This window comes from Penicillium alfredii (genome assembly GCF_028826965.1).
Source record: "Penicillium alfredii strain IBT 34128 chromosome Unknown utg000005l_segment0_segment0, whole genome shotgun sequence".
NCBI lineage: Eukaryota > Fungi > Ascomycota > Eurotiomycetes > Eurotiales > Aspergillaceae > Penicillium > Penicillium alfredii.
Window position 1 is genome coordinate 2256659 of NW_026622702.1, and position 27978 is coordinate 2284636.

General features: G+C 50.4%; 9 protein-coding genes across 9 annotated transcripts; 4 read left to right on the plus strand and 5 right to left on the minus strand.

The window, feature by feature from the left end:
* Positions 1-1682: 1682 nt before the first annotated feature.
* NUU61_004258 (uncharacterized protein) lies at positions 1683-3992 on the minus strand (the record flags this gene model as incomplete). The annotated part of the gene is made up of 1 exon (XM_056654840.1): positions 1683-3992. One exon carries the CDS (start codon positions 3990-3992, stop codon positions 1683-1685), a length of 2310 nt encoding a protein of 769 aa, XP_056512867.1.
* A 3244-nt stretch (positions 3993-7236) lies between these two features.
* NUU61_004259 (uncharacterized protein) lies at positions 7237-7927 on the minus strand (the record flags this gene model as incomplete). The annotated part of the gene is made up of 4 exons (XM_056654841.1): positions 7237-7469; positions 7533-7703; positions 7757-7796; positions 7847-7927. The coding sequence occupies 4 exons, from the start codon at positions 7925-7927 to the stop codon at positions 7237-7239; spliced, it is 525 nt and encodes a 174-aa protein (XP_056512868.1).
* An 864-nt stretch (positions 7928-8791) lies between these two features.
* ubaA (E1 ubiquitin-activating protein ubaA) lies at positions 8792-12142 on the plus strand (the record flags this gene model as incomplete). The annotated part of the gene is made up of 5 exons (XM_056654842.1): positions 8792-8797; positions 8857-8945; positions 9008-9093; positions 9153-11937; positions 12004-12142. 5 exons carry the CDS (start codon positions 8792-8794, stop codon positions 12140-12142), a joined length of 3105 nt encoding a protein of 1034 aa, XP_056512869.1.
* A 402-nt stretch (positions 12143-12544) lies between these two features.
* Positions 12545-13839, plus strand: NUU61_004261 (glutathione S-transferase family protein; the record flags this gene model as incomplete). Its single annotated transcript, XM_056654843.1, has 5 exons — positions 12545-12550; positions 12615-12783; positions 12877-12963; positions 13017-13195; positions 13270-13839. The coding sequence occupies 5 exons, from the start codon at positions 12545-12547 to the stop codon at positions 13837-13839; spliced, it is 1011 nt and encodes a 336-aa protein (XP_056512870.1).
* A 1938-nt stretch (positions 13840-15777) lies between these two features.
* NUU61_004262 (protein kinase-like protein) lies at positions 15778-16487 on the plus strand (the record flags this gene model as incomplete). Its single annotated transcript, XM_056654844.1, has 2 exons — positions 15778-16057; positions 16114-16487. 2 exons carry the CDS (start codon positions 15778-15780, stop codon positions 16485-16487), a joined length of 654 nt encoding a protein of 217 aa, XP_056512871.1.
* Positions 16488-17716: 1229 nt separating this feature from the next.
* On the minus strand, positions 17717-19590 carry NUU61_004263 (uncharacterized protein; the record flags this gene model as incomplete). The annotated part of the gene is made up of 4 exons (XM_056654845.1): positions 17717-18587; positions 18636-18719; positions 18777-19027; positions 19099-19590. 4 exons carry the CDS (start codon positions 19588-19590, stop codon positions 17717-17719), a joined length of 1698 nt encoding a protein of 565 aa, XP_056512872.1.
* A 2224-nt stretch (positions 19591-21814) lies between these two features.
* On the minus strand, positions 21815-23151 carry NUU61_004264 (S8/S53 family peptidase; the record flags this gene model as incomplete). Its single annotated transcript, XM_056654846.1, has 2 exons — positions 21815-22777; positions 22861-23151. The coding sequence occupies 2 exons, from the start codon at positions 23149-23151 to the stop codon at positions 21815-21817; spliced, it is 1254 nt and encodes a 417-aa protein (XP_056512873.1).
* An 850-nt stretch (positions 23152-24001) lies between these two features.
* NUU61_004265 (alpha/beta fold hydrolase) lies at positions 24002-24931 on the plus strand (the record flags this gene model as incomplete). The annotated part of the gene is made up of 1 exon (XM_056654847.1): positions 24002-24931. One exon carries the CDS (start codon positions 24002-24004, stop codon positions 24929-24931), a length of 930 nt encoding a protein of 309 aa, XP_056512874.1.
* Positions 24932-25614: 683 nt separating this feature from the next.
* NUU61_004266 (calcium-binding mitochondrial carrier protein) lies at positions 25615-27774 on the minus strand (the record flags this gene model as incomplete). The annotated part of the gene is made up of 7 exons (XM_056654848.1): positions 25615-26134; positions 26187-26219; positions 26274-26377; positions 26437-26498; positions 26554-27173; positions 27240-27588; positions 27645-27774. The coding sequence occupies 7 exons, from the start codon at positions 27772-27774 to the stop codon at positions 25615-25617; spliced, it is 1818 nt and encodes a 605-aa protein (XP_056512875.1).
* Positions 27775-27978: the final 204 nt, after the last annotated feature.

Below are 27978 nucleotides of genomic sequence, written 5' to 3' on the forward strand. Positions count from 1 at the left end.
ATCGTGAAACCGAAGACGGTTCGAGCTTCGATGGCTTCGATGGAATGGGTCCACTCTGAGGTATGCATGGCGGATCCCCTTAACTCCACCCGGCCGATCCCCGATCTTCGATATGTCGCTCTCCGCGCTTAGAGGGCATTGCTTGCGATTGAGATATTCCCATCTATGGGGGATCAGGGCAATGGGATATTGGAAGCAAAATTCAATTCAATTCCATGCAATTAACTCTAAACACTTTAATGCCGAGTCCCCGGAATGCCATCCCTCTTTCTCCAATCACGAACTCGGCATCCATGGGGATTTCCCCAATGGGACATTGTCCACAAAAAAAAAAAGACAAAAAGAAAAATCAGATCTGGCTTTTCCTCTTTGATCATTCCGGCTCCACAAAAAAAAATCTGAAGGAATCGGGATGTGGGAACCATATAAGGTCAGTTGACTTGCCCTTTTACCCCCGGCCCCCCTTCTCGGTAATCCCTGGGGAGAGTGAGAAAAAGAGAGAAAACCCCGGGAGGGGCCCTCTTTTCCCAGTACCCACACCCCGGACCCCGTGCACTCAGTCAAGACGAGAATTTTATTTTTATTTCTATTCTTAGGGGAAGAAGTGGGCACATGAGCCGGAAGAATCTGTCCATAAGCCCTGCCATACTCGGGATGTCCGAATTAGGCAATCCTGGGGGGCACACCGACTTTGTTGGCCGTTGCGTGTCCTCAAAATGCGGGACTTGGCTTCCGTGATATGGGGGGCCTCTCTATTCTCTATTCTCTATTCTCTATTCTCTATTCTTTTTTCTCGTTCTAATGGGTGAATTATTTATTTGTAGTCAATTGGTTTATTCCAATGGTGAACAATAATACTCGGTAGAATAGTAGTTTAAGCATCTTTAAGCATAAAAAAATAAGTTTATGCCAACGCCACTCAACTTTCCTTTCCCGGCACGTTTCTCTGGGAGCTACGGGCAGAAGATGCACACCCTGGCTGTTAGATTTTTTTTAAAATAAAAATAAAAATAAAAATAAAAATCTTTCTAGCCTCCAAGGCTACTCAGATTGAGCCCGTGGGCCAATTGGCGCAACATGGATCCTCTCGGCGCAGGGATTGTCGAAGGATCCAAAGCCGATCTCGAACGCCCTGGAAGCCCTGGAGGAATGGCGTGAGGGTCAGGTGTTCAGTTCAATGGTCCCCATGTGGGGAAGTAAGAAGGAGATAAGGGATTTCTGTTAATAAAAGAGGGGGATTCTGGTGCAGCTTGTGCAAGGAGGATTACAGGGGATGCGCATTCTTTGCCTGGCGATCCCCCTCAATAAGCACACATGACCATTTTTTTTTTTTAAAAAAATGATTTGTTTATCTCTTGCAGCTTGCAGCCTGCAGCCAACACAGCTTACAGCTTACCAGCTGAGCGAGGAGAGAGTGTAGCAAAGTACAGCAAAGTACAGCAAAGTACAAATTGATTCGGCCGAGGCTCCCGAAAGAAAAATTAAGAATAGCAAGTATCCAATGCAACTGTCCAGACTCCAGTCGAATCCCCAGTTCTCTCGCCTTTTCTCGGAACGCCGAACCCGCTGGAAATTCGTGCAAGGGGAAGCAATAAACCAAAAAAAAAAAAAGAAAAAAAAATTTCCATGTCGATCTCTCCCAAACCATATCACATGGACTTGCCCCGGAAATCTTCTCCCGCTTATTGCGGAGGTTGCCAAAAGTCCAGTTTCATAAGCAGTCGGTCCACACCCGCAGCCTGGCGCGGCTCGTAGTGGTTGAACCCCAGGCCACCCCGGGCACTCGGCCCCATTGCGCCGTTCGTGGCGAAGTCCACCGGTCGGCCTTCCCCCGACCGATGGTCGTCCATGTCGCGCAGGCTGCCCACAAGATCCCGAATCCCGGTCTCCATCGCATCGCGGGTCGCCCGCAGCTCATGCCACACTTCTCGCTCTTCCTGGGCGTAGTCGACCAAGGCATCCACGACTCCCTCGTCCGTCTCCAAGTCCATGTTCCGTTGGATGGACTCCAGTCGGATCGTGAGAGCAACGAACCGGTCGATGTTCGCCAGCTGAGCTCGGAGGGTGCTGGTGAAGGGTACGTCGGTCAGGAACAGTGACTGGACCAGCGACGCCAGGTAGCGGCGATGCGCCACAGTGAGGGCCTCGGGGTCATGCCGTGCCATGGACGGCGCGCCAGGGGGGAATGTCTGCTGCGCAGATCTCTGGTCGGGCGACTTCGCCCCTGGGGTGCGGGATGGCTTGGATGAGGTCGCAGTCCCAGGCCGAGATTCGGACGATGAGGCTGTGGATGAAGTGTCTCCTTCAATCCACTCGCGGAGATGTTGCCAGGACTCGTTGACTACCTCTCCTTGGAAGAAACTGCCAATCTCGGAGAGCACAAATAAACAGGCACTGCCGGTGGCCCAGATCGGTCGCATCTGCTGAATGCGGACATTGTCTCGCTCTCGGCCGGCCTGCAGCTTGTTTTGGCCAAAAGCGGAGTTGCTTCGCGGAGGTCCCCATGGGGTAGGGTGGTTCCTCCGTAGCGAAGTCCGCTTCCAGAGATCCCCAAGGCGGATCTGGGCCCGCCGAATCCCCAGCAGATAGGAGTGGATCTTGGAGTAGATGGCGATGTCGGAGCTGGAGAGAAAGAGGTCGAGGGGTGCGCGAACCTGCGCAGTCAGGTTTGTAGGTGTAGGGAACAGGAGATCGTCGAACAAAACTCGCGATATCTCAGCCACGGAACTCGATCCCTGGGACGGAGTCATCGCACGCCCGCCCTTGGGGTGGCTGATCGTCAGGCGAAGGAGATCGCGAGCAAGCTCCAGCTCCTCATCTCCCGGGTCTTCCTCCTTCTGTAGCGAAAAGAGCTCTGACCATGCTTGGGCCAATGCCGTCATGACATCCCCTTCTTTAATGGCCATGCTATCGAGTCTGCCAGACACATTGTTTCGGGATACCGACCCACGCCGTCGGCTTTCTTCGACCCAGGAATCGGCATGCGATACCAGCGCAATGGCAAATTCACCTCGCCCCAATAGAAGAAAATCATGAAGCAATGTCAGGGTCTCCAGGATCTTGGGCAGCGGCAGTAGTTTCGATAGTGTCGACTGCGACAATGAAATGCGAATCGAGTCAACTGCAGTGGAAAATTTCAATGATGAGATTGGCGAGGTCAAGCCAGCCAGTTGACCCATGTGTTCTTCATACAAGGACACCGGAGCCATAGAGACGCCGGCCGTGAGTTTTCGCTTGGCCCGGATGTGGTTGAGGGATTTCCCCACGAAGAGAATCGAACTGGCTGTCTGCGCCGTCACAAATTTGGGAAGCAAATCGGTATGGAGGGTGAATTGCGTATTGTCGTCCTCGCTATCTCGGTCCTCCTGGATGAAAAAATCAAGCTTGCCATACATGGGGAGATTCCCATAGAGAAGCCACATCGACAGCTGTTTCATCCATGCCGTTTCTGCTGCTGTGACCAAATGTTCTGCCATCTCTTTAATATCAAGATATCCAGTTTGGCACTCCGCCCGCAGATGATCGATCAGAGCTGCCCCCGTACAGCCATGGGAACGACCGGCACGCTTGAGCTCGGGCTGGATAAATTGAACCAGATCCCAGAGCCACTCCATGCGCCGTACCCACGGGGTAAATTCACCAACAATAATCGACAAAGGGACAATGCCGTAGCCTCCGACATAGCCACTGTCCTCGGCGAGGATCGCCGCCTCGACATCTATAATCTTTTGCTGGAATTGATCCAGATGGTATGCCACAATCGCCGTGGTAACTGCACGACAAACCACCGATCGATGACCAGAGGAGATTTCCGAGGAATGGGTTCGGAGCTGCGCGTGGAGCTGGCTCAGATGGGCAACGTTGGCGAGGAGGGCTTTTTCCGGAGGTGAGAGAAGGGCAAAGTCATCTTGAACACGGGCATCTTGCTCCTTTTCGGGACGGAAGAGTGGGGATGGCTGGCCGGACAGAGAGAGGAGGATCTCGTGGAGCATTCTGGGAGGTCTCTGAGAAAAGTGAAGTCATTTAGTGAACTGCCCCGCGTGACGCGCTTTTCTTTTTTCTTCTTCTTTGCACTTGACAAACCTGGACTGTCGGTCACCATCCACAGAAGTGTTCTGACGCTGCCGGTAGAGTAAACCTCGCCCCAGAAATTCGAAGCGACACATGTGAGGTGTGGGGTGGTGGATGTTGGGGAGACACGATCTTGCGGCGCGTCGAAGGCGGAGTGCCGACTTTATCTACACGTCGACAACATCACCAACCCTAACTCGGCCCCAAATGGCATGTTGATGCCTATTTAGGTAGTGAAAGACACAGTATCCCCGGTGTTATCACCATTAGAGCCTCGGGTCTTTATTGCTTCCAAATTTCCCGGCATGTTTAATTTGGCGTCAACAATCTTGGAAGGACTTTGGATGAATGATCTTATTTTGAAATGATATGGAATGATATTCAAGTAAAAGCTCGATGCAATCAATTTGAAAGAATTACAGAGACATAGTCATAGGAAGGAAATAAGAAGGGGGTAAAAATCAACCTTGGACGATGCTCAATAGTCGTCCCCATGGTCGGACTCGGCCCTCAATCGCCGATTCCCACCGATGCACCGATTTCTAAATTCATCCAATGTCCACTACGTCTACTATATTAAAACTATCCCCTGGAGGAGTGGATTGTTCATATTTTTCTAACACAATCACCGCGATCCAGTGAAGCTGATGGTGGGCCGGTCAATATATGCGGCTATTTTCTTTTTTTAGAAACCATCGAGAGTCGATGTCTCATAGGAATCAATTGAATTCAGGGCAATGTACTCCGTATGAGATATTTATAGGCCCTAATCATGAAACCCACCCCACTAGTTATCTCCACCCAGATTGCTCGGTTTGAACGAGACCTCTTGCATCGAGCTTTTTGATAGTTCTTCTGCGTCTCCATCGGCGAGGTCGGCACGACCCAAACCTCGTAATAATCACAGCCACGGCATCTCTTCCAGGCTTTACAATTCAGGTACTGCATCAAAATTTGAATTTCTCTCCGCCAATTCTGGCTCTGGTTTGTCCCACGCCTCGAGGCTCAGCTTCGAGAGCGGATTGCTGCCACTTAATAACAGATGCTCGATCTCGCGATATAGACTATTGACAGTGATGATCCGGCCAGATACCAAATAAAAGAGTTTGTCACTACAGTACGTGATGATCATATCATTGATTACTTGGCAATTCCATGGCGGTTTGGCTGGATCATGGATCATGGATCATGGAGCCATGGTTAGGTTGGTTCACTCAGTTGGAATAGCCTTGGTTTCCGACTGAGAAAGACGTGTGAGTCGCGGGTGAAACGACAAGCTCGATGAGAAGAGATATTCACCGTTGGGGGGGAAATGGTTAAGAAATGTTCACAGCCGTCCGGGACCCAACTCATCCCAACCGTCTCGTATGGTGCGGCCATGGCGTGCAGCCACCGCATAACTCCATCTGGGGATTCCCTTGCTTCATTTGCTGTTTATGTCCTGGGTCTCAACGTGCCCTTCGCGCATTGAAGGGACTCATATTCTGAAAAAAATCGAGCAGTCCCTTGGTTGAATTGGCCGCGGACATTCCGTGGAGATGCAAGAGACGAAGACCTTTCGTGGATGCATGCTGGTGAGGCCAAGAGCGAGCATATGGAGAGCCGTGCGACTGTAAACCGCATATTTAATTTCTCTTTTCTTTTTAATCAACATCCAGCGGGCCACCATCAGTCACTTGAACATGAGGGTCGCGTGTAAACCTCGGCATGCGGAGTATTCCGAGCATTCCTAGGTAAGGCAACTCGGTTGTCAAGAAAAGATTCGTACCGACGCGACCCTGTTGATCCATTTCAGCATTTCAGAAAGGCAACCGCCAAGGTTGATCATCACTTTCCCGACTAGGCTCATCATATGCCGTATACCCAGTAGTCAACCCGACCTGAAGTCTTACCTGCACGACACTAGGTGGGGGCCATTCATCGTGTGATCCTGGTTAATATGGACCTTCGTCGACATTTCCAGGGTCCGTTTACTCCAGGCTAAGGGTCCCTGGAGGCTAAGAAGGTTTAAATTTAGAGAGGCACCGTACCCCACTAAGCATTGCCCCCCCACATGGGGGCCGCAAATCGCCCAAAAACCGAGGCGACACTGAAGTTGTTGATTGAACAACCATGCACCTTTTGTACGGGTTACGAACAATCATAGACTATGGGATAAGCAGGAGCTTGTAGCTTGTATACTCGAGAATCAGCATCTTTGTCTACCATACCAGTCACACGGATAAACAACTCTACCTTCTCTTTTCACATATCCACCATATCCACTGTTTGAAACCCGCCAACGTCTCGTCTGACTGTATCCTACGGATATGACGATACTGGGTTAATCCCTCAACCAATCAAGGGAGAGAGATCGTCGCTCACTAAGATCCTGGGGCTGATATTAACCTAATATAGTGTGGGATAGTGTGGATCTTCTCCCCAATGTTACAATATACATGAATAAAGTAGGACCCCAAATGTGGGCCACCATGTTGTACTTGTATAGTAGATCTTCCCCATATTGCTGTCCCGTGTCCCAAACTTTGTTGGGTATTGGGGGGCCGGATTGATATCTCCAGCTAGTATGATGTCAAAAGTGAAACACAGTGGACATCACCCTGTTCTCAGAATAGAGCATGATTTCAATATTGTCGTAGATTCCTGGTACTACTGTCTAAGGAGGGAAATTCATTTGTGCCATTAGCAGAGCGAGCCCAATCACAACAGATCCAGAACCCAGGAGACGCCCTCGGTAGTGTTGGACCTACGCTTCAATATACGTCAACAGGCTTGGGACGGCTATGATTCAAAACTATCGCCGACGAGCTATTTTTGTGATTCGGTTATACCCCCACTTTTCGATTTTGTGGTTACACCCGTGAGCCGGTTCCCCATCGGAAAGCAGGGCTGGGTCGGGGTGCGGGCTGAAGTGTGGAGCCAAAAAGACCGAGAAGGCAATGTCCGGGGGGGGGGAGACAAGGCTTAAGAGGAAGTGAGTTGAGTCCTGAGCGAGGGGTATAAAAAGGGGTGGCTACGCCTCTCGAGATGTAGATATCTTTCCAATATCATCATCAAGAATCCACAAACACAAGAACTCTCCAAGTACTACGTGCGAACTATCTATTTGAGCTGTGAGTGCCCTCCACATATTGAAAAAAAAAGACTATTCCAGTTATATCAATACTAACCTGGCTCTTTTACCGTAGGAATTCCAATATGAAGCTCACCATCTTTGCCCTCTTTGCCACTCTCATCTCTACCGTTGCCGCAGGCGAAAAATGCCTTGCTGCTGACAACCCCATCCGAGGAGAATGTCTGGCAGACAGTGAAAAGAGTGTTGGCTGTACCAACGGATACTGCTGGAAGCGATGTGGTGAACCCGAAGACAAGAGTGAGGGCCTTATGGGTCAATGGTGCTGGACGTCAGAAACTTCAGGAGGAGGGATGTATAGCACGCCCACATTTGGTGCTTGGCACACGTGCACTAAGGACTCGGATTGCGATAAGGAGGCTTGGTGTGGTATGAACCACGATGGTGGGCTGTGCCCCAACTGCGGATGTGGTTGCCACAACACCAAGGAGGGCGTGACTTGGGCTGGTGGGCAGATCGAAGGTGACAAGGTCTGGGCTCGCAAGGGCTACGACCACAACTGTTAAACTGTTTCAGTCAGTTGAGTCCTTGAGGAAAAAGGTTTTCTGATACCCTGGGTTGAACCTGTGCTATGATTCAAGGGAGTGACAGCCTGTTAAGGTTGGAAATTTGTTCAGATGAGAGAATATGCCATTGAATTACGATCTTATGGATGCTCTTGGTTTGGTCTACAATCATGTAGATGGAGATGATATGGCTCCCTAGACCCTGGAGTCCAGGCATGACTTAACTGGGGTTTATTTAAACGTTACCTGTACTCGGGTATGGTACCCCGGTATGGTACCCCTCTGTCTCGGTAAGAATTGCCAAGCAGGTGTCCCTGCCCGAGTATTCATACCCAAAGCACATGCAAAGATGGAGGGTATCATAGTTGAATGCTTTTCTGTCTTGGCAATATTGAAGAGGTATTTCTTGAAAACACTTTTGAGAAAATAGAAGACTTGTATGATGGTTTTAGGTGTCGCTTGATCGGAGGTAAAGAGCTATATAGTAGGAGTAGATATATAGCATGTAGCCACCCTGGTACCGCCAGGGTACTTGGTAAATACAATCAAATCCAAAAATCCAACCATATGATAATAATCCATAGCCGAGTTTGATATAGCATTATCTTCAATGTTGTGCGGCAAATCAAAACACACAACTCACCATAGAGCAGATCTGTGTGATGTGAGTCTGCTCAACGGGATCCACCGCGGGGCTCAGGGCCATTAGTCATCTCTTACGTCGATGCGGGATTCCTACCTTTGGAAGGTTCCTCTTCGCAACTCTTCTTCTCCCTTGTCTGTCGCATCAATTCTATCTCTTGCCTTCTCTCTATCCCTACAGCTCTTCCTCCCGCTCTCTCGTGCTGTACAGTCGCGCTTTCTGCATTTGGCTTTCGGGTCGCTCCTGCTGTTGCCCGAGCTAGGTACCTGGTACGCTGGCTGTACTTGTCCTATCACTGTCGAAAGTCTTGCTGGTTGGCAAGGCTTTCACCCTCTGATTTTCACCATTCCTCCAAATCTTACTGTTCGGGACACGGCTAAGCCGGGAAAGCGCAGAGCTTCTGAAGACGGCACCGCAGCTCGGCCAGAAAAGAAGATCATGACGGTACGACTTGCCTCGACTGGGGGGAACTTGGGATTGCCACTGACCTTATTCACCATCAGGACGTCAAGATGCAGGTGGATAACCCACAGGAGACTGTGGAGATGATCAAGCATGGGGAGATCGACGAATCTTTGTACAGCCGACAATTGTGAGCCCGACATCTTTTTTTCCCTTGCTTTTCATCTGGTGGTATGTGCTGACTGTCTTGAGATACGTGCTCGGTCATGAGGCTATGAAGCGCATGGGCTCGTCCAGCGTGCTGGTGGTGGGCCTCAAAGGCCTGGGTGTGGAAATTGGTAAGTGTAGCGGGCATGGAACTCGCGGGCGGCCGGCAGCTAATTAATCGCCACTTTAGCCAAGAACATTGCCCTCGCCGGTGTCAAGTCCCTCACGCTGCATGATCCGGCCCCCGTCGCTATTTCGGACCTCTCCTCCCAGTTCTTTCTCCAGCCACAAGATGTCGGAAAGCCACGCGCCGAGGTCACCGCCCCGAGAGTGGCCGAGTTGAACTCCTACGTTCCGGTGACAATCCATGAGGGCAGGAACCTTGCGGATGATCTAGAGCAGCTCAAGCGCTACCAGGCGGTAGTCTTGACGCTGACGCCGTTGAAGGAGCAGCTGGCCATAGCCGACTTTTGCCACAAGAATGGAATCTATGTTACGATTGCGGATACGTTTGGTCTCTTTGGTTACATTTTCAACGACTTCGGCAAGAACTTCACGGTCGGGGATCCCACGGGCGAGGAGCCGGTCAGCGGGATTGTCGCCCATATCAACGAGGAGGGCTTGGTGTCAGCGCTCGATGAGACCCGCCACGGACTGGATGATGGAGACTTTGTCACCTTCACCGAAATCAAGGGTATGGACGGTTTGAACAACAGCGCTCCCCGCAAAGTTACGGTCAAGGGTCCCTACACTTTCACCATTGGAGATGTTTCTGGCCTGGGCACCTACCAGGGCGGTGGGATCTTCTCGCAAGTCAAGATGCCCAAGTTTATTGACTTTCAGCCGCTGGGGGAGCAGCTGAAGAAGCCAGAGCTGCTGATTTCCGATTTTGCCAAGTTCGACCGCCCCCAGCAATTGCACATTGGTGTCCAGGCTCTCCACAAGTTTGCCGAGGCTCATGGTCGCCAGCTGCCTCGCCCACACAACGACAGCGATGCGCAAGAAGTTCTGAAGATTGCCACTGATCTTGCTACGGCAGGAGAGGAGAAGACGGAACTGGATGAGAAGGTTATCAAGGAGCTGAGCTACCAGGCCCGGGGTGACTTGAATCCGCTGGCGTCCTTCTTCGGAGGCATTGCTGCCCAGGAAGTCTTGAAGGCGGTTTCCGGAAAGTTCAACCCTGTGCACCAGTGGATGTACTTTGATTCGCTGGAGTCTCTGCCTACTTCGGTCACACGATCCGAAGAATCCTGCAAGCCTCTTGGTACCCGTTACGATGGACAGATTGCCGTGTTCGGTAAAGAGTACCAGGACAAGCTCGCCAATGTTCGTCAATTCCTGGTCGGTGCTGGCGCGATCGGATGCGAGACTCTTAAGAACTGGGCTATGATGGGTCTCGGCACAGGTCCTAAGGGAAAGATCTACGTCACGGATATGGACCAGATTGAAAAGAGCAACCTGAACCGTCAATTCCTCTTCCGCACCAAGGATGTGGGCAGACTCAAGAGTGAATGTGCCTCTGCCGCTGTCCAGGCTATGAACCCTGAGCTTAACGACAAGATCGTGACTCTGCGTGACCGAGTCGGGCCCGACACTGAGCATATCTTTAATGAGGAGTTCTGGAACGGCCTGGACGGGGTTACTAACGCGCTGGATAACGTCGATGCGCGGACGTATGTGGACCGCCGCTGCGTCTTCTTCCGCAAATCGCTCCTAGAGAGTGGCACTCTCGGAACCAAGGGCAACACCCAGGTTGTCCTTCCCTTCGTCACCGAGTCCTACTCCAGCTCTCAAGACCCCCCGGAAAAGTCGTTCCCTATGTGTACTTTGAAGAGTTTCCCCAACCGCATCGAGCACACCATTGCCTGGGCAAGAGACGTATTCCAGACCTACTTCGTTGGCCCACCGGAGGCAGTCAATCTATATCTCTCTCAGCCTGACTACATCGATCAGACGCTCAAGCAAGCGGGCAATGAGAAGCAGACCTTGGAACACCTGCGGGATTTCTTGGTCACTGACAAGCCCCTGACATTTGACGACTGCATCGTATGGGGTCGCCAGCAATTCGAGGCACAGTACAATAATGCCATCCAGCAACTGCTCTATAACTTCCCTCGTGACTCGAAGACGTCCTCGGGACAGCCATTCTGGTCTGGACCAAAGCGTGCCCCAACGCCGTTGAAGTTTGATAGCATCAACCCGACTCATCTCGGGTTTGTCATCGCTGCCGCCAACCTCCACGCCTTTAACTACGGTATTAAAAACCCCGGCATCGACAAGGGCTACTACCGCAAGGTTGTGGATGACATGATCATTCCCGAGTTCACACCGAGCTCCAGCGTCAAGATTCAAGCCGACGACAATGAGCCTGACCCCAACGCCCAAACTTCCGGAGCTGCGCTCAACGATAACGAAGAGATTCAACGACTTGTCGAGGCTCTTCCCTCGCCCAAGTCTCTCGCTGGCTTCCGCTTGCAGCCCGTGGAGTTTGAGAAGGATGATGACACCAACTATCACATCGACTTCATCACGGCGGCCAGCAACCTCCGCGCTGACAACTACGAGATCCCTCAAGCTGATCGACACAAGACCAAGTTTATTGCTGGCAAGATCATCCCGGCCATTGCCACTGCCACCGCTCTGGTCACTGGTCTGGTCGCTCTGGAGCTGTTCAAGGTCGTCGATGGGAAGGACGACATCGAGCAATACAAGAACGGCTTTATCAACCTTGCGCTTCCTTTCTTTGGGTTCAGTGAGCCGATCCAAAGCCCCAAGGGCAATTACCAAGGCAAGCAAGGCGAGGTCACTATTGATCGACTCTGGGACCGGTTTGAGGTCGACGACATTCCCCTCCAGGAGTTCCTGGACTACTTTGCGGAGAAAGGCTTGGATATTACGATGGTCAGCTCAGGGGTTAGCTTGTTGTACGCAAGCTTCTACCCTCCGTCGAAGGTCAAGGACCGTCTTCCTCTGCCGTAAGTTCTTTTTTTTCCCGTCTACTAATTATTCCCGGTGGAAACAGGCTAACGTCAATCCTGCAGGATGAGCAAGCTCGTCGAGCACGTCAGCAAGAAGCCAGTCCCTGAGCACCAAAAGAATATCATCTTTGAGGTGACTGCTGAGGACCAAACGGAGGAGGATGTGGAGGTTCCGTACGTGATGGTCAAGCTATCGAAGTAAACATAGGTAGACATACATACCTTGGGGCTATGCATTGGTGATTGCCAGTGTCAAGGATCCCTAGAATTTCAGCCCTTTCGCTTTACACTTACATGGATTCATTGATCTGTAATTCTTTAGATTAATGATTCATGATTAACTAGTTACTTTGCTGCCGAGGTAGAACCGCTTTGTCATGGCTGAGAGATCGATCAATAAGCAGCTGAGTCAACATCTAAACGTCATCCCCGCCAAAAGCTCTGGTCTTCGAGCTGCTCAGCATATAAGCTGACGAGCTCTGCCTCGATGTTATTTGCTCTGCTACGGCCTACAGTAATCTGCAATATTTGTCCCAAAGCTCCATCAAGATTTTTCGCTGCTTCCCGAAGCTGTATCTTCGTCGTATCACTCAAATCACGAAACATGACAGTAGGTGGTGACATCGGCTCGGCTGTTTCTCTCTCTCTCGACGAGTTGGCTAACAATTCAGCAGACAGGCAATACAAGCAAGATCACTGACTGGGTGAACCCCAATGATAAGTCTGGCGAGTTCAAGCGCCAGCAGTCAGCGTTCAGGAACTGGATCTCCAGAGAGCCCGGCGCCCAGTTTCCTCCGGAGAAGGGCCGGTACCATCTCTATGTGTCCTATGCTTGCCCTTGGGGTATGTATAATAGCTATTCTATTGATCTGTTTTGTTTTCTCGATTTCTCTGTTCTCAATATTCCGGCTCGTGCTAATCCCGTTTCACTTGTAGCCCACCGGACTTTGATCACCCGGAAGCTGAAGGGTCTTGAGGATATCATTTCCTTCTCGTCAGTGCATTGGCACCTCGGAGAGAAAGGTGAGTATTTTTATCTCAGTGGTATGAATGTATGAGGTTTAACGAGGTTTTAGGCTGGCGGTTCCCGACGCCTGATGAGAATCTGCCGGGGGAGAACACTGTCCCTGATCCTTTGCATCCCGAGTACACGCATCTCCGCGAAATCTACTTTTCCAATGATCCGGAGTACAAGGGCCGGTTTACAGTCCCGGTTTTGTATGACAAGAAGAACAAGCTGATTGTCAGCAACGAGGTATGACAGCAGAAGCATGAAAAGAAGTTGACATACAAGATCCAAGCTCAGTCTAATTTTCTTTGTCCCCACAGAGCGCCGAGATCATCCGCATGCTTTACCACGAGTTCGACGACCTTCTCCCTGAGCAATTCCAAAAACTTGATCTCTTCCCACCAGCCCTCCAAAAAAACATAGACGCCGCTAACGACTGGATCTACAACGACGTCAACAACGGCGTCTACAAATCCGGGTTCGCAACCACCCAAGAAGCCTACGAGCGCGCCGTGAAGACGCTGTTCGCCTCGCTGGACAAGATCGAGTCACACCTCAGTCAGTCGTCAGCGTTCTATTTCGGAGATGCCATCACCGAGGCCGATATCCGGCTGTTCACGACCATCATCCGCTTCGACCCTGTCTATGTGCAGCATTTTAAGTGCAACCTCCGCGATATCCGGTCCGGGTTCCCCGCCATCCATCGCTGGGTCCGTCGTCTGTACTGGGATGTGCCTGCTTTCCATGACACCACCAACTTTGAACACATCAAGTTCCATTACACCAAGAGCCATAAACAGATTAATCAGTTTGCTATCACTCCTCTTGGGCCGCTGCCGGATATTCTGCCCAAGGATGAGGAGGTTAGGGTTGTGAAGGCGGCTAAATGATTTCTAAATGATTTCTAAATGATCCCCCCCCCCTCTTTCTTTTCAAGGAAATTTGGGGAATTAGCAGAAATGTGTTGTCGCCGCGAATTAGTGGTCAGTGCAGAGAATTTAAGAAACTAAACTACTATGTGAGGATTGTTATAACTACAAGAGTCACAAACAAGGACTCATCTTGATTGCGGAGCATAGCGGAGCACTCTAAATAACCATCCTCGGCTCACGTGACCTTTTCTCTTTAACCCAAGGTAGGCTCAATGTATGCCATGTGACTTACACCCGGATTCTGGCGCTATGATTGGTTAAATCGAATCATTATCAGTGACTTTTGTAGTCTTGAACCCTACATAAACCAGTTTTTGGTATAGTTAAAATCTCGAATGCTGTTCACGTGATAATTTATGTGATAAGAAACGTGACTATCCCTCTACTGATCGTCTATTCAAAAATTAGACGGGGGTCCTAGGGGGGGCCGCCCCCTAGTGTATATATATATATATAATATTATATAGAAAAAATATATATATGTAATAGAAAATAGATCTTTATTATATTATATTAAACCTTACGCTTAAAATACTAGCCGTAGGCGGGGTCTAAAAATTACGTTTACGCCGAAGCTACGCGACGCAACAAACTAAGAGCCTCTCGATAATCATATAGAAATTGCGCCTATACTGAAGCTACGCTCCGCATCTCTTCGGCGTCTTACCAACCAGCTAAGGCTGGGGGTCCGGGGGGCGCCGTGCCCACTGGTATATACATGTTTCAATTTAAGTGTATGGCGATTGTAGAGCACCGACACCAAACAGGCGTCAGGCGACTTGAGTGGACAACAGACATCATGGATTCCTTCGCCTCCGCCCCCAATTCCTTTGTGTTTTAGGCGTATCACCCCCCCCCTCCCCCCTGGCTATAACCCGCCCCAGGGGGCTTTACATATGTATATATGAGAAATTAGTAAGCTCAATACTTCTATGTATCTTTCGTTTGGTTGTATTGATTGGAGGAGACTCTTGATGGGAAACAAACGTATAGGGCTACCTTCCAACAATAAAGAGCGGAGAGGTCTTCGTTTCGATACATTACCACTCCTTGGATGATTACATGTTTCTTAAGACATAAGAATTAAAAATAGCAAATGCTTTTGAGAATTAGAATAAGATGCTCTTATCTCCCCTGGACCCTATCGCAAAGTTGAAATCCTTCCCTATTCCTTCCCCGGCCTCTACGATCAAGATGCAGCCAGCTGCCCAACTTTGCGCCCTTCTTGTAGGGCTAATGTGTCTTGCTACGCCATTTTCATATGCCGCATCAATTGTCCCCAACTTTAAGAGGTCTTCGAAGTTGCAATTCCCTTCAAAGCCATTTTTCCCTTTTAACAAAAGTCATGTCAAGGATTTCGTCGCGTTTAACAAAACCTACAGACTTGGCATGTCCAATTCCACGACCGGCGAAAGCACCCTTGATAAGCGGGACGCAGCTAGGGGGAATATTGGGCAGTGCTTAGCAAGCCCAAGCTCTGGAAGATCAAGGCCACAGGGCCTGGGTTTGACCAGAAAAAGTTGAAGCCAAAGGAAGCTTATTGGACTGGCGAAATGAACCTCAATGGGAAGACGCTTGGCTAAGGGGGGCAGGGAAAGGTTACAAAAGTATGGCAGCAAGTAATATCTACAGGTTTGCTATACTAACTTGGCTCATCTATCTACAAAGGGAACAGTTGTCGCATACGAAACGGAGTTTCAAGGCACTATCTTACAGGAAAGACCCAAAAGCGATTGCGATCTTCGGAAAGTATCAGCTATCAAAGTGTCAGATGGCCCATCAGGCTATTCAATCGCTGAAAGAATCGGCGCCCTCAAGAGCCAAAATATTGTCGCTATCTTCGCTTTTGCGAAACGAGTGATCCGCACGCCGGGCAAATCAGACACATACAAGTCAATGGTGGCACTCGAAAAATTGGATAAGGACGCCGAAAAGATGAATCGCTCGAACGATCCAATTGATAAATCGCTTGTGATTAATACAGTGATTGGAGCAGCGGAGGACGCTGCGGAGCATAATATCTACAACCTGGATCTGAAACTCGATAATATCATGGTTGATGATTCCAGGAAGAGCTCCAAGGGAAACTGGAAGGTTATTGACTGGGATATGGCGGTTGCGGGTGATCTTAAGAGACATAAGGGAGCTATTGGAACAGAGGGGTATATGCCTCCTGGTAAGATATTGATACCCGTTGCAGAATATTCTCGCAGGACTAATACTAGTCATTAGAAATGATCGCATATCTGCTCAACGAAAACACCCACGTCAACTGGACTATTGATCGCGCAGTGGTCTGGACAATTGGGATGCTTGTGTTTTACCTCATGATTGGTGAATATGCGGGCAAGGTGACCACGGAGATGAAGGTTTATTCTAAAAGAGTTCTCCGAACACCTGTTAAATCTCAGAGCGACCCTATTTGGTATTGGGTTTATTTGATGCTTGCATATTCGAAGAATGAGGATATACCAGGGAAGCTTTTTCCAGAGGAAATTCGGAAAGATGATGATATCAAGGATGTCATCGACTGGTTCGAGCATGTCCTATGCAAAGAAGATGATCGGTGGACTTTACAGGAACTTCTTGCTAAGAGTAAGTTTTAGGAATTCTGCTAATAGTCCGACATTCAGGTAGATAGACAGAATCAGAGTTCCTTGGTCCAAGACTCATTCTCCCTAACAGATGCTCCCCCATCTTTCCCTCGAGTGCTATCACTTTGAAGTCACTTATACTAGCATGATAGTAGAATGAGACTACACTAGCACCGGGTAGCCGAGGGTCCCTGAGAATTGGTGGTAGATCATTCGAAATTATTCGACTTTCATTACAATACTCCGTGTTTTTAGAAACCACACAGCAAGAAATAAGCACTGTGCTTGCTAGCAATGCGTAACCATGTCTGACTCGGGGGAATATTCGCGAAAGAAAACCTCTTACTTACTAGGGGAATAATAAAAGAAATAAAAACGCATGGCTATGATTTTGAGGTGTCCGAGGCAGAATCGCCTGAAATGACTCGATACCCCGGAAACTCGAAACAGATTATATTGGGCAACCTGGGCTGTTTATCGCTACCGTAAAGAGCAACACAGAGATATGCAGGGGTGATTTTCGAAATAATCACAAGGCTGTTTGTTGAAAGCAAGATGTGAAAACAAGGCCAAGCAATAGATATTCCGAGCCGGTGGCTATGTATATCCTTAGCCCGACCAGATATAATGGCTCGACCAGATATAATGGCTTGATTTCGAGCATAGCCCTAAAAAGCTAATAGCCCTAGTAGTAGAAGAGGTCTCAAAAATGCGGCTTTCTTTATTCTAGCCACGAGTCAATCTCGCTTGTGCGTATGCATTTGCAAAGAGAATCTCCGAGCAACTGAATACCCTCGCCAAGACCCTACTGGGTAACACTTTCGCCCCAAGCTAAACCACGTCCGGAATCAACTCCGACTCCTCTTCGCCCTGGGCTTACTCACACGTCCTGGATCGTGCCGATCTATGGGAAAGCAATATCCACGTCAGCCCGACGCGTTTCCTTGCCATTATTCTTGAATCCCATCACATGGGTGCAAGGAAATCCTTTCTCTTAGATAGGTAGGGGGGCTTGTATATGCAGACATCAGCTCGATTTTATTGATTATCATTATATGACACATCGTATATGGGTATAGTAATTACATCCAGCACACATTTTCCCCCAAAAAAGTAATATATACAAGTCCTCCAAGATGTGATGGAGTTGAAAAAAAAATAAATAAAGATAAAGAAGGGGGTCTCTTCTGAAGACAAAACCGTTAACCTCTCACACGCGCGCGTTGCCACTCATGACCCAGCTAGACAATTTCCTTGCCGACCTCAATGGTAGCAGACGAGTCAATGGAGACTCTGCTGCTCCGGATGAACTTGGGCCATGTGTTGGTGAGAACAAGGTACTTGATGCTAGCCTCAGCGTCATCGAAGACACTCGCATCGAACTCCTCAGGCACCTCGCCCCAGTATTGGACGCGGTCCTTGATGTTGTGGATAGCCTTCTCGGAGTTCTCTGAGGAAGTAGGCGAGGGAGGCTCGAAGGGGAAACCGCGCGGGGTGTCGAAAGGAGAGATGGGGTTGACGTCGTGCTTGGCCTCGCCGTACAGGAGAAGCGCGGGGCGGTCGAAGATAACCTCGAGCTTGCGCAGGTCTTGCGAGGAGATGTTGATGGGGAATTCGGCGTGGCTGGGGCTGATGAACTCGGCGTAGATGTGCAGCGCGCGGTTGAACCGCTCGCGGATCAGCTCCTTGACGTTGCTGTCCTTGGCGGCCGTGTTGTCCCAAACCGCCTTGGGGAGAGAGTTCTTCCATTCGGCGACGCTGGTCAGAAAGGCGATGTTCTCGCCGGAGAAGTCGCTCAGCGCTGAGAACTCTTGCAGAGGCGCCGGGTTGCGCTCCAGGACGGTCTCCAGCGCGCCCAGGGTCAGGATGCCTTCGTTCGAGCCGGTGGTCTTGACGGATCCCTTCAATGACTTGAATCCGGAGATAAGGGACTCCACCATCGTCGAGCCGGAGGCCAGGGACTTGGATTCCGAGCCACCGGCGCCCTTGGTCTTCAATTCCCACTGCGCGATCGAGTCGAGGGTTTCTTGTCGGAGAGCCTGGTGACGCATCACCTCCCAGCAGGGAACAAAGATAGTGAAAATTTCTATGAAAACGATGGAAAGACAGATCCTGAAAACGTCAGAGACCCTCTTACACGATTTAATCGGGGAAACTTACCACTGCGGAGGAAGCCAGTAGCGAGTGAGAGGCTCCATAGCAGGGACGTAAGTAGCGATGAGCCACATGGGCGTAGCGTGAAGGCTGCATGAGATGTTAGCATGGGTTTGTTTCCTTTTCTTGTTCAATCCTTATGCTCACCTGGAAATTGCACAGCCAATGGTCTGGACTCGCCAGCCTTGGGTATCGCGGATGTTGCGCGACCTCCAAAGAACGATCGGGGCAATAATCCAAGACCAGACAACCTGCATCAACACACCGGGCCACCACTCCCAGCCTCGGCCCATCTCCATCTTCTGCTCCATTGGGGTGCCATGCACTTCCGTCCCAGGGATACCCCATGAGCTGTGCCACTTGCGGGAAATAACCCACATGAGGACAGTAAGGAAGAGCTACAAATCATGAATCAGATGGGCCATACAAAGAGACAGACTGAAGGAGGTAAGGAGAGTGATTATCGTACCTGGAAGAGGACCGAGACGCCAACGACGATGAGAATCTTGCTGGTATAGCTGAGACGGCGAAAGCGACCGATCAGGCCGGTTTTCTGCTCCTGGTCAGGCGGGGAGGCGAGAAGACGAGGGCTCGACCAGGCATATTTCTTTTGTTGTTTGGCAACGTGAAGGAAGCGACTGTTGGAAGCGTGGAAAATAGCAAGACCGCAGGGCAACCAGGTGCCCATGAGCCAGTACTCGCAGTCTCCTGGGAAGAGAGGGCCATACATCAGGCCAAGTTGGACGGACGCCCAGTAGATGTGAAGAAACACAATGGCTGATAGCGACAGACCGAGACCTCGAATCCGGAGAGTCGGCGAGGTGCGGTGAGCGATGAGATAGGCGATGCCCAGCGCGACGACGGCCGTCCAGATACATGTCCAACACGCCCACCAAATGGTGACCGAGTTGATCATGATCCCCGGCTTAGAGTCGGCGTGGACTCCAAGTTCGGATCCCATGGTGGCTTTGGAAGAAGAAAAAAAAAGAGCGTAAAGAGCAGACAAGACAAGACAGAGTGGAAGGAAAGTTGATCAAGTTGGATAGCGCAGTCAAGGGTCCGTGAGTGAAGGAATGAACAAAAGACGCCCACACTGGCGACCCGAGTACCGGGGCCACGGACAACTTTAAGTGAGCTGCCGGAACAATAGTGAGAGGAGGTTGCGGGCCTTTTTTTTTTCCTTTTCTTTCTTTTCCCCTGCAGATCGGAAGGAGGGAATAGATAGTTGCTATATAGTGCCATCGGGCTGTGGGGTCGACCAGACCAGTCTTGAGGGAAAGCCTTGATTCCAGAGAACCCTGAGATTCTGCGAGAAGCTCCACTGTGAAGAAGTCGAATTGACGGCATTGACAGGGGGCCATGGGTGAATGAATCTCTTGGCGATCACGGATTGTCAAAGACTATCGATTTTGCTAACTCGAGACTTGCTGCTTCTTCTCCACTCTGATTCCACTCGATCCGGGATCCGCTTCCTTTTCTTGCAGGGATATTCTCCGGTCATCTTCGGAGGGATTGTCCCACACGTGTCTCTCGCTCGGTTTTCAGTCAGGCTCATTTTTGGGGAGAGAATCGTGGTTGGAATGGATCACGAGAATTCCCCAGGCCATCACACTCCCACTCTGCAGACTGGAGTGATTGAGTGACACTCAACAACAGTACGAACAGAAAAGAAAAAAAAAACAAGGTTAGCGTGCACAGAAAGCTTCTGTTGCGGAGAGTCAGCGAATCGGCCTGAGGGGCCACGAGATCCTTCCGATCGGACGCACAGAGGCCAACGATCGGGCGTATCGACCCGATCATCAACGGCAAGTCGCAGGAACAGGCCCAGGCAAATTTTGTTTTCTTTTTTTCTTGTTTTCTTTTTTATTTTGGCTGCAATGCCACTTTTTGCTGCAATGCCACTATTGAGTGGGGCGATCACACTGAATCTCACTGACACAATCCTTCTGCCCTACCAAGTTTGGTTCCGGGATCTTGATGTCTTTGTAGCAGTTGCTAGTTGGGACTTGGATCGAGTTATTGCATCACTCGGTTTTTTATTCAGGGGGAACATCAACTCGGGGTCTATAAAAGAAAAAACAAAAAAGAGGTATGCAACCCTGAATGCTGCAGCACATGGAAAGATCTGCGGCAATTTCGCACGGCCTGAAAATCATGCCTTGATACAGCGCTGCGGTTCGGTCCGGCGAGGTCCAAAGCTCCCTTGGCGATTGGGGGGCTGAGACCTCTCGTGCATTACACCGGTCACATATCACATTAAAATAGCTCAAGTTCCGTGGCTGCTGCAAAACTCAAGCGGGAATCCCCCGGCCCAAACCCTATTCCTCCATTTATGGATATCCCGCACCCGCTACTCCCCTACTCGTCATGCTCATTGGGAGGGGAGCTTCGGGGTTCTGAAATGATCGGCCGAGCTGGACCACGGTTCTTGGAAAGTGGAACGCGCATACATAGCTGGGTGCTGAGATCCACGGCCGGTCCGTCACATGTATAGGAGCAGTCGGAGATGGCCTTCCATTCTGGAGAGGTCTGCATTTGCCTCTCTATTCTCTCCTCTCTTTTACTCCCAATCACAAAGAGGCGATAAACTACTTCCGTGGGCGTGCATATTTGGGTGGACCGAGACTCGCGCGCGCTTGATTCGGCTTGGTGATATGAGTATCCTTGTCGAATTTGCACATCGCCTTTCCAATTCTCCATCCTAATGTTTTACGTTAGTGCTCCTAATAAAGGTCCACGCAAAATTGTCGGCTTATCAGAGAAGCATCAGTCATCTATGGATATATGCTCATCAGGGCAAGCCGAAGCTGGGGAGGTGTGAAACTCCCCGCTGATTCGGGTGTTATGGTTGATCCTACCCTTGAGATAGCCAAGGATATACGGTATATACGATGTAGGGGTCAAATTAACTTTCCGAACGGGATTTTCTCACAAGCTAGTCCTTGTAGATAGAATAGTGGTGACTATATAGTTAATGATATGATTAGTAGACATAATGATTCTTCGACTTTATTTTCGGTTTAGCATATAATCGGAATCGCTCCGTTGTATACCCCAGGCGGACCGCCATGATACCGGGGATGAGCTTCCCTCCATATCCAGTTTGCCACCTCCTGTGCCACCTTTCCTGGGACACGGATATCTGGGTCGATGGAAATCTTGTAGGCTGCCAACCCAGAGACAGTTCAAGCCGAAAGGCTGGTTCCTGCTGTGTCCTGCCAGCTATTTTTCCCCTGCCCAGCCGCGCATCGCATCCATCGCCCGGGACCATACGTCCCAGGCGCAAAGGCTTTCACCAGAGGATCATCTATCCCCTGAGTAAAGTGAGGCGGGATTCCCCTCGTGCTCACAGCCCCAACGACAATCATGCTGGGAAAGCTCTCGGCGAAAAGGGCCGGATAGTCGTTGACCCTGGGGGACATTGTCCCGTTGTTGCCGGCACTTGCCAAAATCGTGACGTCCAGGTCGATCAATTCCTGGATCATGTCATGCCAGGCTTGCAAGGTCTTTTGGTTCTTTTCCTTATCAACGTGGTAATTGAAACTCAGATTGAGGACCGGGAAAAACCCGTCTTTGTTTTCCGGTTTCTTGCGTTCCTCCTTGATGTCGTTGATGATGGTTCGCAGGCCCTTCAGGACCATGGCCAACACTTCCCGTTCAACGCCCCAAAGCCAGCGTCTTCCCCGATTCCAGGCCCATGGAACCATCTTGACGTTGGCGCTTTTCGCGCTGCCATACAGGGTGCCGACGACTCGGTCCGTCACGCAAGTCCCATGGTCGTCTCTATGTTCGTCGTGCATAGGATTGTCGAGAAGTTTCCCGAATTTGCTTCGCTTGGTTTTGAGCACGGAAATCTTGCCTCTGCGGATGCCGGGGGGCGAGGTGGTGAATTCTTCGTGCTCTAGGTTGATCCCCGAATCAAAGATATAAACCGTGACACCGGCCCCGGCCGTGTCGTCGTAAGTAAAATCAGTTAACTCATCCATAGCCAACCCCTTTGGCTGGGAGAGAAACAGCATGTCCTCATAATCTATGCGTGGGTCGATGGTGTTCATTCTGTCATAGTACATGTCTCGCGCCTCGATCTGGGACTTGTCGTTCAGGAGGCCTTCGTCAGGCTGGGCGTTGGCTGATTCGATTTTCTCTACCTATGAGTGAGGTTAAGATATGCATCCTCCAGATTGATTGAGAGAGAAAAAAGAGAGAGAGAGGGAGGGAGAGATTGACCTACAATACTCGTTTTCCACTCGGGGATTTCTTTCTCGGTCAGGACAGCTGCAATAGCATAAATGTCATCATCATCCTCCATGATCGCTTCCATATAATCTTCTGATACTTTATTTTCAAGCTTGGTGGCATAGTCCGTTTTTTCCTGTTGGGTTGCCTCCTCTTTAAAAAAAATCATATAAACTGGCTGTTCGGCGGAGGCACTTGGGGCTGGCGAGGCCACGGGGCTCCCGACAACCACATTCCGCGTGCTGAACAGCAAGAACAAGAAAAGAATGGGGATGTAAGGCAACATCTTTTGTTGCCAATCCACAGTGCAGTGTCCCCCCGGGAGGAGATGGACGAGGGAAAGAGGTTATGGCCATGGGAAGAAAATAAAACAAAAAAAAAGTCCCAGCTGCTTATGGGGACGAGGGGGCCGAGTGGACCGAAGGGGCAAAACAGTCGGGCACTTGCGAGGAGGATGTGTTCGAGTTCATGATTGATGTATAAAAAGACTTCCACTAGTCGCATACTCCTCCTTGTCATCGTATACTCAAATCCTCTCTCTCAATACTTTCCTAACATAGAAGTTAAGGGGTAAGGTGTGCGATTAAATGAAGAGAGTGTGCGACTGGTGGACCCTACAAAAAAAAAGGGGGCTAACTTACTGACCTCACATAGACCCCACAACAGCCTTGCCGTTGAAACTCTTGGAAGTTGGCCCTCTCCAACACTAGAATCTCGACACCTATAGAGATCCACCGGGCTCGCTCTCCTTGGTCCACTGACTGGAGGACTGAGGACCCACTGTTGTTTTGTCTAATCCGCCATTGTCTTTGAATCGTAGAACTTGCCTTTGCTCAGACACGCCATGCTTATACTAACAGGAGATTGTGTGTTGGCCATTGAATCGATGTTGAAGCCATGGGTGGAGGGTCTGAGCGGGCAACCCACTTTCGTGTATTGAGTGATTGGCCACTTTGACAGCAATATCTGATTCATTTGACTGCAGGCGACCATGGCATTAATAATACTACACCAACCCTCCATGATATAAAAAGGAAGAAAAAAAGGCACCTCGAAAAGAACATTAGAACTATACACTGCTCCAGCCTCCAAAGCAATTGTACAAATCCCCCCAATTATCAAATCCAGCAAGCAACATGGATCCCTCACCTATCAACCTCACTCAAACCTTCCACTACTCCACCAACACCCATAGCTACCAGATCCGCTGGACCTCTCTCGGAGATGCCACCTCCCCACCGCTGGTATTTGTGCACGGCACACCGTGGTCCTCACGCGTGTGGCAGGTCTACGCACAATCCCTCGCCAGATACTTCCACGTCTACCTCTTTGACAACCCCGGGTTCGGCGAGAGCCCGCTCGGCCAGCCGCTACCAGACAAAGAATACACAATCAGCAAGGCAGTCGCCCTGGACGCAGATCTGGCGCAGCAGTCAGAGGTATTCGCAGCGCTCTACAAATCCTGGGCACAGACTTGGCCGCAGCAGCAGAACAACACCACCAAGGCTGCCCATGTCATCGCACACGACCATGGCGGCCTGATGAGTCTACGGGCTCATTTGGTGCATGGCTGCAAGTTTGCGAGTCTGTGTCTGATTAATGTCGTTGCGTTGGGGCCTTTCGGTCAACCTCTGTTTAGACTGATTGCGGAGAATGAGGGCGTCTTTGCTGCGTTGACGGGGCCTGTCTTTGAGGGCGTGGTCGAGTCGTATATTCGAGATGCGGCTTTTCGCGAGCTGGGGATGGAGACGATGGCGATGTTGAAGAGGCCGTGGGTTTCGAGTGAGGAGGGGAGACGGAGCTTTGTGAGGCAGATGGTGCAGGCTAATAGTCGGAGCACGGAGGAGGTTGAGGGGAGATATTCGGAGGTTGGGGAGAAGATGCCTGTAAGGATAATCTGGGGGCAAGAGGATAGGTGGATTCCTGTGGAGACGGCACAGAGGTTAAAGGAAGCGTTGAATGCTCGGGATGTAGTCTTGATTGATGGGGCAGGCCATCTGGTGATGTATGACCAGGAGGGCAAGTTAGGGCTCGAACTGGGTTGGTGGTTGAACAGTGTTAGCTAAATAAAGCTCTCTACTTTCATGTCTAGGAACCTAATGTTTTCTTCTCTCGGTTTAAAAACATTGTCAGGATCTAATGTCTTTATGTGTTGGTACACTGGCACTAAGAGGGCCTTGGAAAGATGGCCAATATGTCTAAAAACATTGGAAGCATAGCTCCAGTAACAAGAAAATGTAATGTATTTTCCAGTATGAAAAAAAAAAAAAAAAAGATTCCCTTGGTATTGCATCCTCGACGCCTCGCCATGCTGATGTGGTGGGTTGCCCCGTTTGTCTCTTGTCGCAATGTTTGTTCAAGATACAGTTGGCTCGCATACGAGCCATGCACGCGAAGAAAACAAAAGCCAGGAACCAAGGCCGCAAGGCCAGATTCCAAGAAAGAGCAAATGCAAAAAAAAATAGCTGAAAGAAAAGAAGAAAGAAAGAAAATGCGCAGATACATGGCCCCAGATCAAGGGCTGTGCTGGTCATGATGACGGCTTTTTGCGGGTATCGTGGTGGAAAAGCTTCTAAAGAAAGAAAAAAAGGGGGGGAAGAGGTGAATCAAAGATGAGTGGGCAGCGGCGTAGTGAATGCGAAGGAAGGTTGGCAAAAGTCAGAATGCTTTTGACTGTGTGGGCTGGTGGCCAGCCAGAAGTGTCGAGGGACTGAGGGATCGAGGTGGAGTGTTGAGCCGAGATGGACAATCATCTGAGGCCGAGGAATCGCTTTGCGTTCTCGTAGACCACATAACTGATGGACACAGCTGGTGCCACTTTGAGGAGATTGGGAGTAATTCCTTTGTAAAAGCCACGAGGTCCTTCGGTTTGAAGAGTTTTACGCGCAACATCCCCAATGCTGGAGTATGTTGACGGGTGCAGGACTGTGCCTTGGGCCTGTAGCCGAGTTCGAAGGACGTTGAGGGGGTAGACAACCGAGGCACTCAGCCCTCCACTGAGAGCACCGATTGCTCCCGTGGTGCAATTGTTCAGGGGCACGTCGTCTTCATGGCAGTGGTTGAGGCGAGCTTGTCGAGCCAGGAGCGCCCGCTTCAGGTATTCAAAGGTCGTCAGGTCGATGGCGGCATAGGGGAACATCCCCATCAGGCCCAGAGGAAGTCCGCGAAAGAAGCCGAACAAGCCGTTCTTGTTCCACACTTTTTTCGCCGTTGCTGCAATGAGCTGGTTGCCTTTCGGACCGCCTTCCACGGTTTCACACTGCATGCGACTAAAGATAATCAGCTATGTGACACCACAGAATTCCCGGGCCATGAACTTACAACTTGAGGGTGTCGAGGGGATAAACGAAGCATCTGTGTTGGTTAGCTATAGATCCACGCCTCTCTTCGTAATGACGCAAAACCTACTGGGCTACCATGCCACCAATACCGCCGGACAGGAACTGCGAGGTAGGAAGAAGTCGTTTGGGGTCGTTATGCCCCTCAAGTCGGGCGAATGCACGTTTTGCAGACTGCCCACGTCAGCTTCCTATATTTCTCAAGGTTGAACCCCAGATTTCAGGTAACAAACCTCGTAAGCCCCAAACTTGATTGCAGACTCCGGCATAACCTTCAACACGTTTAACCCGTTCCCTATAGGTTTGGTCAGATTGAGATGTTGGAGTCGAAGGCTATGGGTGAAACCAACCTGCAAACAAGCTTCGCATCCCTCCAGCTTGCCAGAGTTCTTTAAGGGCATCAACCAGCGTTCTGGATGCACTCCCTGCGGCGGCCAACGGGGCTCCCTCCTTCGCGGCACGGACCGCCGTGGTCTTGACACCGGTTTGGGCAATGAGATAGACTTTGAGACGATCGAGGGGGGCAGTGGCCGTCCTGGACACAACACCCGCAATCCCACCAGCAATGAAGTAGCCTAGTTGAGGGGTATTTTCGGTCAACTTCCGTTCATAATATCGGAGGGACATCCACATGGCGACGGTCCTGGGGATTGGCAACCACTCCAACTCAAAGTCACCGTCAAACGAGACAAATTCATTCCCGAAAGCGGTTCCCAACTTTGAAGTTTGGCTGGTTTGCGCGTGGGCTGATGGGAAGAGAAAGGCCAGGGCGTGGAGTGACAGGAGATTGTACAACAGATTGTGGATGACCAGGAGATAACGGTTAAGAAACGAGTGGTCTGTACCTAAACCCTGCAGATCATTGATGTGGACATCTCCTTCCGGGTTTAGATTGCCCGTGGCCGTGTAGTATGACAAGACCGCGTGTAGGTCCGACGGGGAATGCAGCGGGAGGAAGAGAAGGAAATCCCTGGGGAAATTAAGCGCGCGTCAGTCTAGCCATTTTCACTTGACTTGAATGAACAGGGGGCCGTACCTCCATTCGGTATAGGAGATGACTCCATCGTTGTTTTTGTCGACCTCGGCAAAGAATTGGTCCAGCTTGGCACTCGAGACCGTCACCCCCGAGCTTGCAAAGGCGCTGCGCAACTCGGCCTTGTCGATTTCTCCGTTGTGGTTGCGATCGATGCGCTGGAACATCTGCCATAGTCCACCTTCGGTATGGTTGACGAATGCTCGGAACTCTGGAGGAGAGTTAGGAACCCAGGATCCTCCGGCGGGGGCACCCACGCTCGTGATCTTACCGTCATAATCGATGCGACCGTCGCCATTGGTGTCGACTTCTCGCAGAATACTGAGGAGCATATCATCTGCATTTTTGAGAGCTGATCACCCGAGGTCAGTCGGGTGCATAGGCGGCACGGGACCCGGTCAGACTCACGATGATCGATCTTCTTCAGCCCCTTTCGTAATCCGTTTAAATCGATATGGCCTTCCCTGCGCGTGTCCAGCGACCCCCAGAGTTTTGCAACTCTCTCGTCACGCTCATCTGTCGACTCGCCGGGTGCCATGTTCGGGAAGGTTGTTACCGGGCACCCGTCATTATTTTTTCCTCCCTTCGGTCGTAGGCGTTTCGGAACAACTTTCGCAAATAGCACTGACTTAGATGTTGGGAATCAAGAGTGAAGTGAGCACAAGAGGGTCGGGGACCAAGCGTGGGGGAGTCGAGGTCCATGAAATGGATGGATTGAATGATTAATCGAAGCCCGATCATT